The sequence below is a fragment of the Etheostoma cragini genome, chromosome 12 (genome assembly GCF_013103735.1).
Source record: "Etheostoma cragini isolate CJK2018 chromosome 12, CSU_Ecrag_1.0, whole genome shotgun sequence".
NCBI lineage: Eukaryota > Metazoa > Chordata > Actinopteri > Perciformes > Percidae > Etheostoma > Etheostoma cragini.
Genome location: NC_048418.1, coordinates 23,047,240 through 23,066,613, shown reverse-complemented (window position 1 = coordinate 23,066,613; position 19,374 = coordinate 23,047,240). Strand labels below are relative to the sequence as shown.

Below are 19,374 nucleotides of genomic sequence, written 5' to 3'. Positions count from 1 at the left end.
AGCCAGGGACAACCAATCAATGTCAATAAAAGTTTTACAGTCTGGATTAAACCAGCTCAGGATGATGTCATGACATGAGCCTCCCCACCAACACCAACTCCTTGCTCACTTGCTGTTGCGGTTTGGCTCAAATGTGCCTAAAACGGAGCACAAAAATCTAATAAATCAAATAAATCAGCTTGAGAACAAAACTCATCCCATTCAGAAAAGATGTGAAATCAAGAAACATCTTTACCCTCTACACTGTTCACTACGGCATAAGGTACGGCCCGTTGTGTGTGGTGTGTGATACAGTCGGTGTGTTGAAGATGGTGGACACGTGAGTCCTGTGTACTGAATAAAAGATCCAACTGAATAAATGTGTTTATTACAAGTAACAAGTTTTTAGCACACTGACATTTTCGGGCTAATCAAACCAATTAAACGGCCATTAAATTCTCCAAAAAAAAACAAAGAAAATGTGTTTTCAGTTTGAGGAAAGGGAACATTTCTATTTGTGGTCTACAAGTTAATCTCCATTCCAGTGCCATTAAGCAATAAATCAAGGTCAAAGTAAAATAAAAATAAAATACTTAAACATATCCTCCTTTGAACAAGACTTTTCCACATTCTAAGATTAGAATCTGAAAACTAGCTCCTACCTTTTCAAACAAGCCCAAGGACTAGTCTGTACCTCTTTCAAGAGGACTAAAGGTTAACAATTAAAACTGTTGGACTGAGATGATATCCAATGAAGGAGTCTCCATAGCAACAGTAAGAGGGATTCACAGAGCATGTCAGGCAGTAAACTAAATTTCACATCTCGGTGCACCACAGTCGCTGCTGTGAGATTTTGTGCGTCTGTGTGTGTGTGTGTGGGTGTGTGTGTGTGTGAGAGAGACTGGTACACATACTGGACCATGATTCTATATACAAGATGCGTGTGATGGACAGGCACCAGCAATGACGTGTTTGTGGGCTGCTGTACCTTTTTTTGGTATCTTAACATACATATCTTTTGCATGTTTTTATTTATTATGCTGATGTGTAAGTATCGATGTGACGTGGTATCGATTGTGTACTGGCACCTGTATATGTCTCTGCTTTTTTACCTCAAACCCATTGTTGAGAAAACACTCTCAAAGCAGATGTAAGATTAAAGTGTGATCCACTCTTTTTCCCTCCCCTCCCTCTTCCTCTGCTTCCTTCTTTGCAGCGGTCTCACGCGGGCACACTGCTCATTAGCTCGCTGTCACTCTCTGTTCCTGTCTCCTTTTCCCCCCTCTTTTTTTCCTCTGTCTCCTGTCCTGTAATGCAGTTTCCGTCCCTTTCCTCGCACTCCTTTTTCTTCCTTTCTATTCAATCCCTTCTTCTCCTTCAGGGATCTTTTCCTTTTCATCACTGAGGCCATTCTCCTGCTTCTTCAGTGTTTTTCTTTCCTTTTCGTCTTACTTTTTGCGTTCTCCTCTCTTTCCATCTGTCCCCTTTTTCATTTAGTGATTTCTTTTGTGGTAAGAAATGAAAGTAGGCTCTGAACCCACCTCCCACATGCCACGTTCCTGCATAACACACACACATTCATACACTCCCATTGAAATCGTGACTGCTGTACTTATACGAGCCACAGTATAAGAGAATAATACACCAGCGCAGAGAGCTACTGACTTCTCCGGAATCACACACACGAAACCAGTATTTGCACACAAAAGATGCGCAACGCTGCAGAGAACATGAACACAATCGCACATTGCATCTCCACACAGACCTGAGCACAGAGCAGGTGAGAGAAACCACAGTGGAAATGAGAGGAAAACAGAGAGTGAGAGGCAGAAGTGAGAAGAGATGGTGTGAAGGGAAGCATGTGATGACTGACTTTCTCGCAGTAATGGCTTTCAAAACGAGGCTGCGTCGTGAGTTTGGCTTCACTTCTTTTGAAGAGAAGTCAAATCCTCCCATCTGTCCCGCAAACTCACCCACTGATCCTTCTTTAATACTTCCTTCTGTTAGAGGAACACACCCAGGACATGCTTTACGTCTTTGTGTGTGTGTGTGGCTATTGGCAGATGCTGTCCTTAAAAACCTGGCCCATATACGGCATAGTTTATGCCTTTGTTTATGAGACGAGCTCGAAGCATTAACTCCAAGGTTGATTTGGGGCGAGTCTGAGATCATTTTTCAGGCCTTATTTTCTCTCAATGATGAATGCCATCAGTATATAGTGCATCATGCCGATCACTTTGTTTAAATAGGGACATCTATTTCACCCCGTGACTGCACGGTGATGTATAAATTAACCCTCATGTTGTCCTCGGGACAAACTGACCCGTTTTCCTATATCAATGTTCTTTTTAATCACCCCAAAAAAACATGACTGATTCCACCCTACGCTCTTTGCCAAGTACAAATCTCTACTTTCATTCATTTTGGGGCGTCTTATTCAATTTTATAGCATTTGGAAACAAACTGAAGTGTTTTTGAATTAGTATTGAGTAAAAGTTGACATATTCCAGTCTGTGATTATCCATCAACATCCATTCCTTCAATTTTAGTCGAAATAATCCCTAATTTCTGCTTTATAACTCAAACATTAGGTATAATTTCCTATAAATGAGGTTTATTGACCATAGATTCCAAAAATAACTGTAAAACTAAAAGGTAATAAGTTCATGTAACGTAGTGTTGAAAATGTCAAAAAAAGTGACAAACATTGAAAAAAGCGCTGAAAGTGTTGAAAAAAAAGGGACAAAAATGTAAGATTTTTTTTTTTTTAAAGCGTCAAAAAAAGTGTTGATTTTCAAATTTGACGGGAAGACAACACAAGGGTTAAGGTTGTCACTTATTCAAAAAACTAAAGATTTAAAGTAAATCCAACTTGCACCAAATTTGGGCTTCTGACAACAAATCTCTCGACTGTCCAGTCAATTTAAAGGGGTGGAACTGACTTCTCACGCAGGAAATACTGATGTACACACCCAGTCTATAGAACAAAATGCATGGTGAAAACAACACGGACAGCCAAAAATCAAAGGACACTGATTGGCTGCAGTGAGTGCACGCACATAATGGAGTGAGACAATAAAGTTGGACATAATAAGTCAAATCAAATGCTGTTGCTAGTTCCTGCTGTCTATGCCAACAACGCTGCAGACAATTTTTTTCTGTCCCATGTGACAGATATTGCATTTCAGGAGAGCCCCCCTTGCTACAGCCTCTCGTACAAATGTCACACATCATAGATCGAACATTTTTTTTTTTTTCCATATTCTGCGAGAGCTGCAAGTAACCCATTTTTCATTACTGATTATTTTTCAATTAAAAGGTACTCGGTGGGGTTAGGTTCCAAATTCGGTGCTTCTCACTCAAAGGCCTGACAGTCATGTTCAGTGAAACATTCAACTGCAAAATCATATTTTTATTTATGTGTACTTTTAAAATATCAGGTCAAAAGGCCAGTATTTTTTCACTTTAAATAAGTGCACTTAGTCCTTTCTACCTGCTTCCATTCAAATGATTCACACAAGCTGACCTTTCCCACTGCTGCATTTACTGTAATTTTATATTCAGCCGAAACTACACCTGCAATTACAAACTAAACTTTGAATTCCAACTCATTTGGAAGTGCTCCAAATGGCAGCAGCGTCATTCTTTGCCATTCAGAGCTCGGGAGTCACCTCCTTCAGTTGATAGCAGCATTATCTTGTCTTAGTGTGTTAGGGTCAAGCACGGCTAATGGCCAAAACATTGTCATTGTCACATTGATACAGTGGTGGTTAGTGCTCCAGCCAGCAGCTGAAGGGCCCTCCACACCATGTAAGTCAACCGATGGGCTGTGGAGATGGAGTGGAAATGTGAAGTGCCACTAATACCGATTTCACTGTCAGGGAAACAGCTAAAATCGTAGCGTAGCAGAGCATTCAACTCATCATAGGCATATAAAGACTTGTGTAGCTTGAACACTGACTGGTAGATGCCAGATCAGTCAAATAAAACCTACAGAATATGTTTCAAGTAGCCTTTTTGTTATGTGTATCGCTGCTGAAAAGCATCCTGAATACTACTTGTATTGTAGAAGTTAAAGAGACTATGGAAGTTGCTGAATCTTACTTGTTAGGAGCTAAAACTTTGTTCTGAACAGAGATTGTCCCAACCGAGTAGAAGAAGTAAGGTGTGTCTCAATTTGGAGACTTCCATAAGTCAAGACCACCTTAGTCGAGTCCAAGACAAGTCCAAGACCAGGACTAGTCAAGTCCAAGTCAAGGTTTCAATTTCCCTCCAATATTATTATCAACATAATAAAGACACCTGGACTCGGTCAAGACCAAAAGCCATATTGGGCAAGACCAGTGGCCAAGGCCGAGACAAGTCTGAGTCCAAATGCTAGTGAGTCGAAGACAAGTCCGAGACAATAGAAAAACGGTCTTGAGTCTGGACTCGAGTCCAAGACGGGACTCGAGTACTACAGCCCTGGTACACTGTGCGAACTACGTACTGTAGTGCGTAATTTTAAGTCTTGAATCGCACACGGCTGTTATGCAAGGACTGGTAATGGCTCTTCTGGTTTTTAAATTGTAGCAGGGTGGGTATTATCGCCACCTACTGTAGCCCAACAAAATATATCCCGGCATGTTTTCTAACTACAGTTAAATGGTACTTATTTTTTCGCCATTTTAATCCCAATCACTGCAGCTTCCCCACCCGCCATATTCACAAGTTGTAAAAAAGGTAGTTGGTCGCAGCATCCAGTAAGTAGCAGAGATGGCGACCACTGAGCGTGAGTAGTGTCCAGCGTTCCACACTCAACGTTTTGACGATGCATTTGGCCATTTTTTGATTCGACTCTGGAACGCAGGTGAATTGCAAGGAGACGTTTTTAGCATTCAACCCTCACTGAAAGATCTACTAGCATTACCGTAACAAAGGTATTTGACAATTGGACTTCATTATTTAGCAATGACAGTTGACGTTTGGCATATTTGTTGAAGTGCGCAAACACACAGACACAGAACACAACAGGACAGAAACATAAGAGCGCTAATGTGTGCCGCGTATATTTTGCCCAAAAATTGAATCAAAGGAATTTCCAATAAAACTTTTGATCCAAATTCAAGAAATATTCAACCGGTCAGGATTCACAGATTTTTTAACAATACCTCTGAGAGTGCTTGGTGAATGAAACCGGCAGTGTGAGGGGACACTTCCCAAGGTGTCTTCTCTTCCACCATGATGGCGTCCAGCGTGGCCTTCTCTAGGACGACATCGAAGGACGCATTGGGGAAGGAGAGCTGCCGCACGTCCATCTCATGCCAGGTCATAGGCGGGCAATCGCTGTACCTGGCACTCATTGTACTGATGCACACGGAGGAGTAGTCTATGTTGGTGATGGAGTGGTAGCCGGCGCTGTACATGTCACCGCTCATACTGCTGTTTCCACAACCTGAAAGTAAAACAAGGGAGAGAGACGGACCTGTGAACATGGGACAATTTTGGGACAGGAGACAAAGTCATGGGGAGAGATGAGGAGATAGAGGACTGAAACCAATGTCCAGTGTGTTTTTCTGTATGAGTATACAATGGTGTGATCAATATAGCAAACAACATCATGAAAAAGCCAGTTCCTATCATGGCAACAAAGACCGCTATGACTGGGACCACCTCCTGTGATTAAATGAGACAGATACAGAACTTATATTTGAGCAGGTATGGAAACCTGAAGACACTCTATGTGAGCCACCATTTGGTGCCTTTAGAAGGGAAGCCGCCTATTCTGACAGGCTGCACCGAACTTGTCGCAAGCAACAAGGTTTCAACTTGTAGCTCGTCACCGGGTGACTTAATGGATGAAAGCCGTGGAGGGAAATGAAAGAGGACAAAAGAAAAGTGAAGATTGCCTCTCATGTATCAAGACGAGAGGAAAATAATCTACTGAATGTTGTATTTCACCTACTGAATCAAAGGGATCATAGGTTGTGAAGATGGAGGAGGAGGGGGAGGAGGAATGGGTGGCAAAGACAGGCGGAAATGGGAATAAATAAATAAATATTACCTTGTAGGGGTGGGGGAAATATCGATACAGCATAGTATTGCGATATTTTCAGTGGCAATACTGTATCGATACACAGGCGCCAAGTATGGATCTTTTATTATAGGTTATATATTGAAGTGATATGAACAAACAGAAAAAGGTTTCTTTTTAGATGAAACTTATATTATATATATAAATATGTTTGAAATCCCAATAATATTGTACAGTGATGATATATTCCCACCCCTACTACATTGATGCATATATTCAGTTTCAAGAAAAGGTAAACTTCATGTGTGTTAGCCTCGGAAATGCTGATATTATCTTGTACTAATGAAAGTGTGTATGTGTGTGTACATCTGTTTTTAACAGTATCCGCCCGGGAAGGGGGGCAGGAGTGTGATATGTGGGGCTGTGATTTCCGGCAGTATGTTGGCACCGACACCTACATTGCAAGCGTGTGTCTGGCGCTTGTTATCACCTTACACTTCGACTAATTACCAGCCTCCAAAAGCTTCATGTACTTGTGGCCACGTGTGCATGCGTATAAGACAGGTTCAGTTAACAGCTTCACACACATAACGCATTTGGGCGTCTGTGTGTGTGTACGGTATGTTGAAACATTACATGTATGTTTTACACTCTTAATAACATGCATTTGTCGACCACACTTAGACAGCAGATAGGAACTAAGAATTAAAGTGACAAGGAGAGAAGCAACACCTGCCATATAAGCATTAAAACATTGGAAAGCAAGACAACGCTGCGCCTGTTAGCTGCATATTGTGGCAGATTTTAATATGTCATGCGAGTGTGGTGTTTGTGCGTGTGTGTGCTACGGACATCAGAGGGCTGGAGCCCTTGATGGCTATCCCCGTGACGCTGGCTTCAAAACAAGGGAGGAAATATGTCAGCGCTGCGTGTCACATTCAAATCGTTCTCCATGGATGATTGTGAATATGAGAACATGTGAGTCAACTTAATGTAATCTTACTTTATTTGTGCCAAAAGCAACAAAAAAAAAGCTTTGGAAAATACATTTTGCATGAAGGAGAGGCAACCTGACAACCTTCCATCTCAAAAAGGGTCAAAACCAGCATAACAAACGGTGTTATCACCCTTACTAGAAACAAGGACAATTGGTCCACATCTACTATTGAGGTTGTTGGGAGAATGAGGGTGTGCTGCTATGTTTCATGCCCAGGTTTTGGTACTCTCCAGAGGAAGATTTTTCCATGCACTCGGCTCTGAAGAAGGGGTGTCATTCCTAGGGGTTGTCGCGACAATTATAGTTGCCAAGCTGTCATCAAAGACACTACTCTCATTTTGGGTCTGTGACACCGGCTGGGGCTTTTGAAAAGCACACACACACACACACACACACACACACACACACACACACACACACACACACACACAAGGGCTGAGGAAAGATGACGAAACATTTTTGAATATCGCAATAAACCTACTACTTGCGTCAAAACAGATACTAAAGTGTATCCGTTTTGCATTTGTGCTGCTTTCAGTATTCCGCTAAACACACTTGTATTGTCGCATAGTTGACAAATTACCGTATTGTCAGGATAAGCTTGCAGACAGTTTGGACTTACATTAGCTGTTTAGGGTTTAATTTCTAGCGTTAACTAGCATTTTACTAGTTAGCCAGTGTCTATGTTATCCCCTAACATATACCTACGCTCTCCGTCTCTGCTGATTGGGAATGATTGAGATTTCTCTTGCACAGCTACCACAAGACTTACAACTTTCAGACAGGTAGCCCACGTCACATCTACGTCTTCAAGCTCAGTTGGAGGCTGTTCAGTAACGCTCAGCCATCACCGGAAACCGTATGTATCACGCATGTTTGTGTGACAAAGATTTATTCAGGATGCCAGGCCAGGCCAGGCCAGGCCAGGCCAGTCTGGAGCCTGTTTTTCTTCCAGCTGGAAGCGAGGTAGCTATATCCCCCTGATAACGCACCCTAACTGGATTATCCAGAGCAGCAGAGAAGGAGACTAAAGTTAGAGGTGTCATATCACCTCGTTCTGGCTGTGTGAGTGTGCATGTGTGTGTGATGGAAAATTTGAGTCCTGGTCTTATAAAAGCATCATACCACTTGTAACCAATCGGCAAAAAACAAACAGTGGTGAACATCCGTCATGCGTCTGTGCTATGTGTAAACTGTTTGTTGTTAACCCTCCTGTTGTCCTCTGGTCAAATTTGACCCATTTTCATTCCATGTTTTTTTTTTACTATATCGTCAAGAAAATAATAACTTTGATGGTTCCCTACAACGCTCTTCACATGTAAAATAAACGATCTGCTCACTACTTTCATTCAATTCTTTTTTCTCCAGTTTTATAGCATTTGAAAAAAAGCAAAAAAAGTTGAAAAAAGTGACAAAAATGCTTGAAAAAGATTATAAAAAACGCCTGTGTTAACTGTTTGAAGGGTATTGTGATCAATATGGAGACATCTGACATATCTGTGAACGTTTTCAGCTCTCTGCAACAAAAAGCGCACATTTGTTTTTTGGAAATAGTGACCAACAAATTGGAAAAATCAGAAAAAAGTGACAAATGTGGAGAAAAGTTACAAAAACATCAGGAAAAGTGAGAAAAAGTGTCAAAAGAGACGGCCAAAAACGTTCATTTTGACCCCAAAAAACAAGTTTCCTGGTGAAACTTGAAGACAACACAAGTGGCAATCATGTCTCCTGTTATTCGTGTCCATTTATACAGGAAATTCTGCACAAACAAGGTTGTTGTTTTTATAAATAGGAGAAGAAAAAAAAAAAGCCCATCTGTTAGCACGGAAAGAAATGTTGGCCAAACATGGAGACGGCTAGTTCCTGAAGACTTAGAGATGCTCGGTCCAACAATGGTATCACGTTGCATGACTGACCTGACGAGCCCTTTGATATCCAAGAAAAAGCTTGACATGTGACTCTCATAGGAAGGAAGCCCCAGAGGTAACCCACTGAAATAACCCAGCATTCCTCTGATGCTTATCGGCTTACCTAACACCAGCAAAAGCGGCCACACAACAGGAGAACTATTTTCCAAAATAAATTGTTAATTCAATCCACAAAGTCCATGTCATAAAAAGATGAAAATAGACATGATCGTATTGCAAACAGCAGAACTCCTACAATAAAAACCTGAGTTTCAAAAATGTAACCGACACCTACTGATGTTTCTGGGATTTTCCACAAGGGATGACCCCATTCAACACTTTGCTGCAGTAAATCATCAACATGGCTGTCTACGTGGGCTCATTTATAGCACAAGTATAGTGGATAGTGTTACAGTAAAGTGTGCATTGGTAATCTCAGAACTTTATGATTATTACATAAAATGTTAGCGAATGCTTGTTCTCTATCTAGAAAAAGCTGCTCCAGCAGAAAATCTGCATTTACATTACCACAAAAATTGGTCCGAAAATACAAAACATCGTAATTTAGAATGCAACGCCAGCCCGTCCTCACACCAAACATGTCAGCTAACATTTAAGGTTCCTTTCTAGTCATTTTATTGGTTAAAGTCACGCTCCTTGACTCTTACACAACATGAACTGGAGATATGACCTTATGGGCTATCAGGTGACCCCCGTCCACATAAACAGAACAGAGTCCATCTATGGTCAGGAGGGGTGGTGGGTGGGGAACCCCTGCGAGCGGGCCAGCGGTCTGAAATATCAAAGCTGCTATCTCTGAGGTGAGACGAGCACAGCAGTGGAAACTCCATGATGTCAGAGGCATGCAGGGTTACTCACAAACCCAGATTGGTTTAGACACATTAAGGACGGGGACTGTGGCCAGTGCTGATGAAAGGCAATGTTCACATGTGCTCTAGCAACAACACTGAGCCCCACCACCCTCGCACACCCTGCAGGCTCTGGGCTACCCCGAGGTAAACTGATGCCAACGGTGACACTTCACAAAGTTCACCTGCATCTCCTATAAAAGGGTTTGTTTTTGTGTGCGATTGTGTGCATGCAAATTAATTATGTGGCTTCAAGTGTATGCTTAGTGTCTAGGCTTGTATTGGTCCAGCGAGGGGCCAAGACTGAAAGGGGTCTGCAAATGTAATCCTATTGGGCTACTTTGCACTGTCAATTTATATCCACTAAAAGTGCTGTTTTTTTTCTCCATGAGAGGCTCAGATTGTTATGATAACTGCCTGATTTAAGCAGCATCTTTTGTGCCTTAACTGCTTTTTCCAATGCAAACATTAGATATATTTTCCTATAAATGAGGTTTATTGAAGTGATATTTTTTGATAATTCCATAAAATAACTGTAAAACTAAAGTTAATCATTCAGAGTTAATTAGTGTTGATAATGTCAAAAAAAGTGACAAACACTGAAAAACGCGTCAAGTGTTGAAAAAAGGGAGATAAAAGTAGGAAAAAGTTACAAACATTGATAAAAAGCAACAACAAAAGTGTTGAAGTTCAATTTTGACGGCAAGACAAAACAAGGGTTAAAAATCAAGCAAATGCAGGAGTGCCTTAAACCTGCGTTCTATCTAACTTTCAGCAGGGGGCGACTCTACTGGCTCTTAAAAGAAATATGTCTGGGGCGACCGGCTGCCCCTTTTTGCGTATCATCCCCCATCTCTCTCCCCCTTTCATGCCTCTATGTAACAAAGGGAAAAGCCCCAAAGAATAATCTTACAAAAAAGAAGTATATTTCTATAGAATTCTACTGGTAAAGGACCCTACTTCTGCCCCTATTTATTAGCTTAACAAACATTTAAGGCCTCCAATGCTAGTTTCAAGTCGTCTTCAATACAGCATGATGTTGATTTTTGCAAATCATGGTGCCATTAATTTCGATATAAGACTATAACCTGTCAAGACTATACCCAACCTGTCAATCATGATAGAGGCTTAGCAATGTGTAACCATGATCTTGTGTACATTAAAATAGTGGTTAACTTGTTTGTCCATGTTTTCGTCTTAAACTTGGACTCTCTTACTGTGTGCTTTTACTTCATCAAAGTTAATTGGAACTAGCTAGCTAGTGCTAGCTGGTAATTTAAGAGAAAGCTAAACAGCTGTGTACTGCTGAACATGCGGACGAACAACACTAGAAATCCCATAACATAAGGGGCAAGACAAGATACTAACAAAATGTGTAATAAACATTGACAAAATATAACATTTTACTTAAATACTTAAAAATAAAAACGGTAATTTGCCTTTTGTTCCTTTCCGCAACCCTCTCTAATAACCGGAATAATAGGAAATGACTTTAATTTGCCTTCTAACTGATTTCCCTGAACTGCCCCTATATAGGCACCGGTCAGATATGCTACCCCACGTGGGAACATTGTGTGTGTCCGAAAAAAAAATGGGGACACTACCAAACAATATTTTATAGATCATGGTCAGTCTTGACATGGTAATACGAAACTCAACAAATTGTGATTTACCTATATGAGTCCTATGTCCCAAGTTCAGAATTACTTGTATTAATTTATTCTTTGCTGTTTGTAGCCTATCTTTAAGTCATTTAGTTAGGCCTTATAACCAGGAAGTACATGCAAATTCAAAATTATTGAAAATGAAGGCATTGGCTAAAACAATCACTGTTGACCGATCTCAAAATTTAGAATTTCTGGCTAAAAACTATGTGAGCCCAGGGACTTTACTTATTACCTTGTTGGCCATATTCCTAACATCCAAGTTGTTTTCTAGGATGCAACCCAGGTATTTTACTGATGGTTTTGCATTTACCACGAAATTATTCAAAATGACCCTAAATATTCAATCTGTATTTTAAACTGAAGGGACAGCATATTGTCAATCAGAGAGTTGTTTACAGAAGATAGCTCTGAGCTCAGGGTGTTCTCTAGAGTGGATTGGTGTTTATGAGACACTAGAAGTGCCAAATCATCATCGTACAGAAATAGTTCACATGAACAGGAGTCTGCCATGTCACTTATGAATGTTAAAAATAAGGACGGACCTAGAATGCTTCCTTGAGGAACGCCGCATTTAACTACATGAGGGTCAGACAGCAATCCCCTTAAGACCACCTGTTGTTCCTTGCCTGATAGGTAAGACCTAAACCCCCTACAGGTGGAGCTGTCTGCCCCCACGGCCTGAAGTTTGGCAATGAGTCTGTCAAACATTGAAAAAAGCGTCAAAAGTGTTGAAAAAAAGGGACAAAAACATAAGAAAAACTTAAAAACATTGATAAAAACCGTCAACAAAATTGAGTTGATTGAACATCCTAATTATGCTTTTAAACAAAAGTTTGGCTGAGGTAAATTCACAAATAGATCCTACGTTGCATTTTGGCAAGAGTTACGCTTTAAGGCTGAGGTATGCTTGTAACAAAGTAGCTTGAACGACATGTCATCCAACCACCAGGCAACCGTTTATAAAAAAGAAGTATATAGCTCCACACGGCCACACTTGAAGGCAGGGTTTTTTGGAGAGGGGTGACATGCGATGAACTCTAGAAATAGAAATAACTTTCTGACAGGCTCCCCTTAAAGGCATTCATGGTGTTGCACTTCACCTCGTCAGCTGAGATTCAAATGCACAATTTTCCAAAAGTGTCCAAGAAAGAGAGAGAGAGAGAGAGAGAGAGAGAGAGAGAGAGAGAGAGAGAGAGAGAGAGAGAGTTTAGTGCTGACCGAAACAGCATCCCAGCTTGTTTGGCCTCACACTGAGACAGAGGGGTGAGAGTGGAGAAGATTCTGGAAGGAAGGATGGGACATGGAGAGGAATGGACAAAGATAAGACACCAGAGGAGAGAGGGGTTGCAAGGGGTATTCAAAATAAAGCAACAGTGGGTGTGAAAGAGAAGTAATGGAAGGGGAGAGGGAAAGCAAAAGAGGTCAAACTAAATTGAAGAGAAAAAGAAAGCAAAAAAAGCATGACAGAAAAAGAATGAAGGGGTAGTTGCAAAACTAGTAAAGCAATAAAAAGTGTGAAAATGGGAGAAAAAAAGATGACTTCACGTTTTATATCAATTACATCTTATAGATTACATTGTGTCCATACATCCCAAGCTCCATCCATTTGGAGTGATGAAGGGATTGCTGTGTGTTTTGGTATGTATATGGTGATCTGGACACAGCCTCATCTTTGCATCTAAACCAGATATAAAAATCCTTTATTTCCATGTTTTTCAAGCAGTTTCAGATGCTCTGGAGAAGTTGCATCAGCAGCGAGGCCAGATAAGATTCTCTTGAATCAAAAGCTTGTCTCTTCCGGCAAGTTCTCCTCACAAGTGTCTTCTTCCCTCCATTCACAAAACCTCTGTTACGTAACCGGGCATAAGAGATAATTAGTAACTGAATAATTAAGTCTGTGCCCGTGACCGTGTGACTGTTTGATGAAGTCTGTGCCTGTGTGTGTGTGTGTGTGTGTGTTCTTATTTAACTTCATTTGCGGAATCAAAAAAACGGGAGTCTAGTATTCTTGTGGGGTCCCGACAGCTTTGTGGGGCCAAAATGCTGGACCCCACAAATTTTAAAGGGCTGTTTGAGGGTTAAGACTTGGTTTTAGGATTAGGGTTAGAATTACGTTATGTTGGGGTGAGGGTAAGGGTTAAAGTTGGGCCTTTAGTTGTTATGGTTTAGGTTAGCGTAAGGGGCATAATGTCAATAACACAAAGATAGTGCCACAAACCTCTGTGTATGTGTGTGTGTGTGTGTGTGTGTGTGTGTGTGTGTGTGTGTGTGTGTGTGTGTATGTGTGTGTGATGAAGGACTTTAGGAAGGACTCTATTGTATAAATCTGTCTCTCTGCTGTGGCACAGAAAGCTTCTCTCAGATTCAAATACACAAACAGGCACCAGGAACAGGGGGCTTCAATAGGAAAGAGCCATCTTTGCTCTCTTTTTAGCCAGAACTAACAGTTATTGAAAGCAACCCACCTTCCTCATTATATTACTATGTATGCCTTGCTACCTTCCCTGCCAGAATTCATACAATACCACGAGTCAAGCATTTGCTACACATAACATTTTTGAACATTAGAAGCCTGAGTGCTTTGAACTTCACCGTCCGATCAAAGAAAAACTCAATTGTGGAAGCTGGAGCGCTACTGTCCGTCTGCATTTAAATCCCTCTATTTCCTTAGTGGGGTCAAACAACAGCCGGAAAAAACGTGCTGCAGTGCAATGCTGGTGTTTAAGGACGATGAAAAGATAGCCAACATAACGGGAGGGCAGCTGTCAGACAAAGTGGGGAAAAGGAGAGCAACAGGGGTGATTGAGAGTGGGAGTGAAAGAGAGAGACGGATGGACTGAGTGTGTGTGTGGTAGAGAGTCCAAATAATGCAATGTGATCTTGCTGTGTAACTGAATAACTAGTGGAGGAACACACACAAGTTTGTCACTGCAGGCCACGCCCTTGTAAAGGAGGATGAGGGACTCTGAGACTCGGACTCGAGTCGCACTTAACCCTCATGTTGTCCTCGGGTCAAATTGACCTGTTTTCCTATATCAATGTTCTTTTTAATTCCCCAAAATAACATGATTGATTCCACACAACGCTCTTTGGAAAGTATCAATCTCTACTTTCATTAATTTTGGGACATCGTATTTAACTTTATAGTATAAGTATTTCAATTTTAAATCTAAATAATCCCTAATTTCTGCTTTTCTAGCACAAACATTAGGTATAATTTTCCTCTAAATGGAGGTTTGACCATAAATTAACTGTAAAACTAAAGTTAATAAATTAATGTAACGTAGTGATGAAAATGTCAAATAAGGTGACAAACATTGAAAAAAAAGCATCAAAAGTGTTGAAAAAAAAAGGGAGAAAAACCTGAGAAACACTTAAAAACATCGATAAGATTTTTTTCGCGCAGATTTTGAGAGGAAGACAACACAAAGGTTAAAAGGATTTGTGTTAGGTCATAGATGCCAAGAAACCATACAGTCATTATGCAATACTATCACTTCAAATCCTAAAAATTAACATATTAAAGGTATAAAAAAAAGTATTTGAAGTGATAGTATTGTATAATAACTGTATGGTTTCTTGGCATCTATATACAAATATATCTACAGTATATATTAAGTCTAGTATGGATGTGTTATTTAATCTGCTATAGATAGAGGGTATAGAAAGAAGAAGGGAAGAAAAGAAACAAAAACAGTGTAAATGTGTGTATGTATGTGTGCATCTGTGTCTGTGACGTGTAAATAAGTGAAGCAGAAGATTTTGTATTTACTAAAGGATAAAAGTAGAGAAAGGGGGTCGGACCTGGTAAGTTTATGAACTTCTTCCTACTCCTTTATGAACATGGGAATTTTTTGTTTGAATGACTTTCAATCATTCGTATCGGTCATTTTATGTATGCATGAATGCATGTATAGTATTGTATGTATATATTTTTTACTTTAATGTTTTACATGTTCAAATACACTACTATTATCGTGTTCATTTCGACACCAAAGAAAACCCAATGCAGGCCTTCTGAATAGTGGGCCATCTTGTCAACGCAGTAGAAATATTCATACACAACACACACAGCTTTTAGTCAGGTCCTACTATCTCCATGGGTTACAGAGAACTGGAGAAGCTTGTCCACGGCTGTGCGCTTGCACAGTTGTGTTAACAGCTGTGCCTGTCACCAGCCGTCCTCTCTCACTCCCTTTGATATTCATTATAGCCATGCTGAGTCAGTCACAGAGGTACCAATATTTGCTTTTCCAGCCGGCTATTCTGGCAAGAAAGTACATGCTTTTGTGTGTTCTCTTTGACTGGCAGCGTCAGAGGTGTCGCAGCAGAGAGGAAGGTCATGATTCAGCAAGAAACTATGAGTGCGCAAATGTGTGCAGAAATCACTTCTCTACTCCTTTTAGTATTCGACTAATCCACCGCACCTATACAGCGTGACTCGCGCACACCCGCATACAGTACCTCAACAGAAACACACAGTCTAACAGTACAGATAAGGCAAAGTCATGGAAACGGAGGGTGAGAAATAAGACTTGGAAGATATAGAGACTAGCGGAGTCCTGAGAGATTTCGTGACAGTGCAGCGCACACTAGGGGGGGTGTGATTAGTCGACAAGTCAATTAAACGTTGCTACCCATGCTAGTCAGCAACAGAAATGCTAGTCGGTTAAACTTATTATTATAATTATACATTTAAATTCCATTTTAGTGCCACATCTTCCTAGTTAAGTAATACTTTATTTCAAAACAGGCATCCATTAGTTACTAATGGCAACAACACCAGATAAAAAACAACACTGGCCTGTTCGCCTGTTCGAGAAATTGCAGTGTCCCATCGAGTGTAATGTTGGTGGGTAGTCTGACACATGCTGGGAACAAGAACATAAATACACAAATTTATACACACACACACACACACACACACACACACACACACACACACACAGACACACACTACAGTGTAGATGGGGAAGAGAGGGTAACAGCAGTATGGGCATTTTCAATTACCCACCTACTAAGACCACGTCTGTGACAGAATGAAATGGCCGAAAAAGCACAGGTATTCCCAATTATCTAACAAACACACACACACACACACACACACACACACACACACACACACACACACACACACTAACTAACTAACTATAAGCACTCCTCACCCTGTCGTTTCACCCTAAACAAACACACAAAATCACTTAACACACACATGCACACAGAGGCTCAAACTTGACTGGTTATTTTTTGCCAGGTTGGCAGTGGAGTTTGTCAGTTCAAGGTGCCTGTGTCTATATGCAAATGGCTCTGCTGCCTGACCTTGGTATTAGTATGCATATGGATCAGGTTTTACAGAGAGCCAGCCCAGTGTGGGAGCTTTATGGCTGACCAAGCATATTGATTCCTGCAGGAGGAAATGGCATGTCTCTCTGCAGTCATTGTGTTAACGTGTAATCTAAATCCGAGGTCTAAATCAGGCGTGCTCATAGAAACTCAGGGCCCCATGACAACAGCTCTCCCGGGGCCCTGAAATCCTTTGAGCCTAGTGTGATTTACACTTTGCATTGGCTTCAACTTGTTATTCCTCCGCGGAAACTCTAGATTAGGGCTAAAGCATTTAAGGTACACGTCTGATTGTGATTTTTAGTCGTGATTGAGCTATTGACTCAAATTCCAAATTTCAAAATGTCCTTTCAGAAATGGGTCACAAAGCGTTCCCATAGTCTTGCATTGCCAGACCTGGAGTACGGTCTAGCTACACCACAGATACGTTCTAGGATAGGAGAAAAAACAACAACACTAGGTTGTTTCCAGTTCTTTAAACCAATCACAATCGTCTTGAGAGGCGCTAAGCTCTGAACGCAGCGGCAGTGATACAGTAACGTGAGTGTTTACATCGACAGCAAACTTTCTATTTTGTTGTTACTTTATTTTTTACTTTTTATTTTATGCTATATTTCTGTTTGTCTGTGATTTACATGACATATTGAGAACTGTTATTCTATTCTAGCAATACACGCCAATACGTCCCAAAAGTTAGAAAATGTTTGTAAAGCCTCACAATCGCTCCCCAAAAGAACCAAGCAGGCCTACCTTGTTGCACAATCCACATGTTCTTAAAAACTTTTTAGTGTAGCGCTTGCTAGCTCGGACTTTATCGGGGGGGGGGGGGGGGGGGGGGGGGGTACTTTGGTTGATCCAGACAACCATTCCCCCAATCTGGAGGTTTGAAGGTGTCAGACAAATACCTAACTTTAAGCGGGAGGCCAGTCAGTTTCCTTTAATGAGCACATGGAAACCATTTCATGTTAACATTTTAACTTCCAACTCTATTAAACATTGCATTTCTTGTTTATATAATGTAGCAGTGCATAAACTGAGTCATCAAATGATGTTCATTGAAAGCCCATTAACATCTGTTTAAGCTAGTTAAATGACTAAGCCTGCTGTCTGCCTCTGTATTAGGTAGTGCAGGTGTTGACAATTTATGACATACTTAGCATTTTAGAATAAAATGGTAGCCATCTGCAGACTCTACATTGCATTACATTAAATATAACCTGAAAAATAAGAGTAGAGTTGTATCAGTCCTTTCAAAATTGTAGTCACTCCGGCCGTGCTCCAAAATAGTTGCTGTAGTTTGCACTGACATGATAGTGTGTTACTGTCTGTTTTTGGGCCACCAGAGAGCAGCTGACAGCAGTGAGGCTGCTAATGAAGAGTGAGTCAGCCTCCGAGACAGGCCGGTGGATGAAAATGGTTAATAATGCTGCATGCTTCATCCCTTCCTGTGGTGTTCTGCTATATGCAATATGCCAATGCCTCATGTCGACTCGCTATCTCTCTGACAGACACACACACTTTGATGTTCCAGCTGCTTGTCTGATACTTCGTAAGGAAACAGATTTATAATTTATGCAGTTCGGTCTTCACTTCTTTAAGTCATCTGCATAAGCATACAAAATAATGGGCAACGGAAGGTCGCGCTGGAAGCATCTGCAGCCCTGAGTGATTGAGAACTGAACCGGACTGGGGCGTACAACATGAGATACACAAACACGATGGTCTGTTCTGACTAAATGATGACCAGGAACATGGTGTTCTTTGTCCATGAGAGGAGCAAGAAACAAGAAGTGGAGGAGGTGAGAAAAAGGACATGGGACAGGGGAGACTGTGTGTGTGTATGTGTATGTGTGTGTGTGTGAGAGAGATACAGAGGTTATGTGGTCAGTATCTCCCAACAGGATCCCTTTAAACACCATCCAATTCCACCTGTCGGTGGCCTTTCACCGCTGCTTCCTGCAACTGCTCAAGCCAGACCAACACTATGATGTCACTCACTCAGCCAAGAGGAAGTACTTATATGGTTATGGGAGCAGGAACTGCCAGAGGAGCTGTGAAATGTCACTGTTGTCATTTCTGTGGTGTTCTGAGGCTACCTGCAGTGTAAGGAGGGCCGCTGAAACTGCACCAGATTAAGAGAGGGGTACGCATGACACTACATTTTGCAGAAACGGGAGGGCAAGGGGATGTGAGTTGCTGGGGCTATGAATGAGGATAAGAGCAGCGGAATTTAGTGGTTAGAGTAGGGAGTGAAAGGGAAGAGATGCGGAAGAGCAGGCTAAGATAGACAAGTGTGAAAAGGGGTAATTGGCAAGTGCAACAATAATAGAGGAGAGGCTGTAAGTGAGCGGGTGGTATGACGTATTCAGAGTCTTTCGCTAACTCTCCCTTCTCTCTCCTGCTTTCTCTGTTAGGCTTCTCTGCTGCAGCATCAACTCCAACTGCATACTTGATGAGGGAGCCAGCACAGGTTCCAAGTCTCAACATCCACTAAGATAAGGTAGCAGCAGGCTAAGGAACAAATCCTGAAGCCACTGCTACCGCTGCCTAACACACGCACGCACGCACGCACGCACACAGCTGGTCTGATGCAGACAAT

At 41.3% G+C, this 19,374-nt stretch overlaps 1 protein-coding gene across 1 annotated transcript in view; it reads right to left on the bottom strand.

Moving 5' to 3' along the window:
* Nucleotides 1-19,374, bottom strand: part of ece2a (endothelin converting enzyme 2a) — a 76,912-nt gene that overhangs the window by 31,644 nt on the left and 25,894 nt on the right. The window contains exon 3 of the mRNA XM_034887506.1: nt 5,130-5,413. Within this exon, the coding sequence (XP_034743397.1) occupies nt 5,130-5,413 (284 nt within the window). The remainder of the gene's footprint in view (nt 1-5,129; nt 5,414-19,374) is intronic.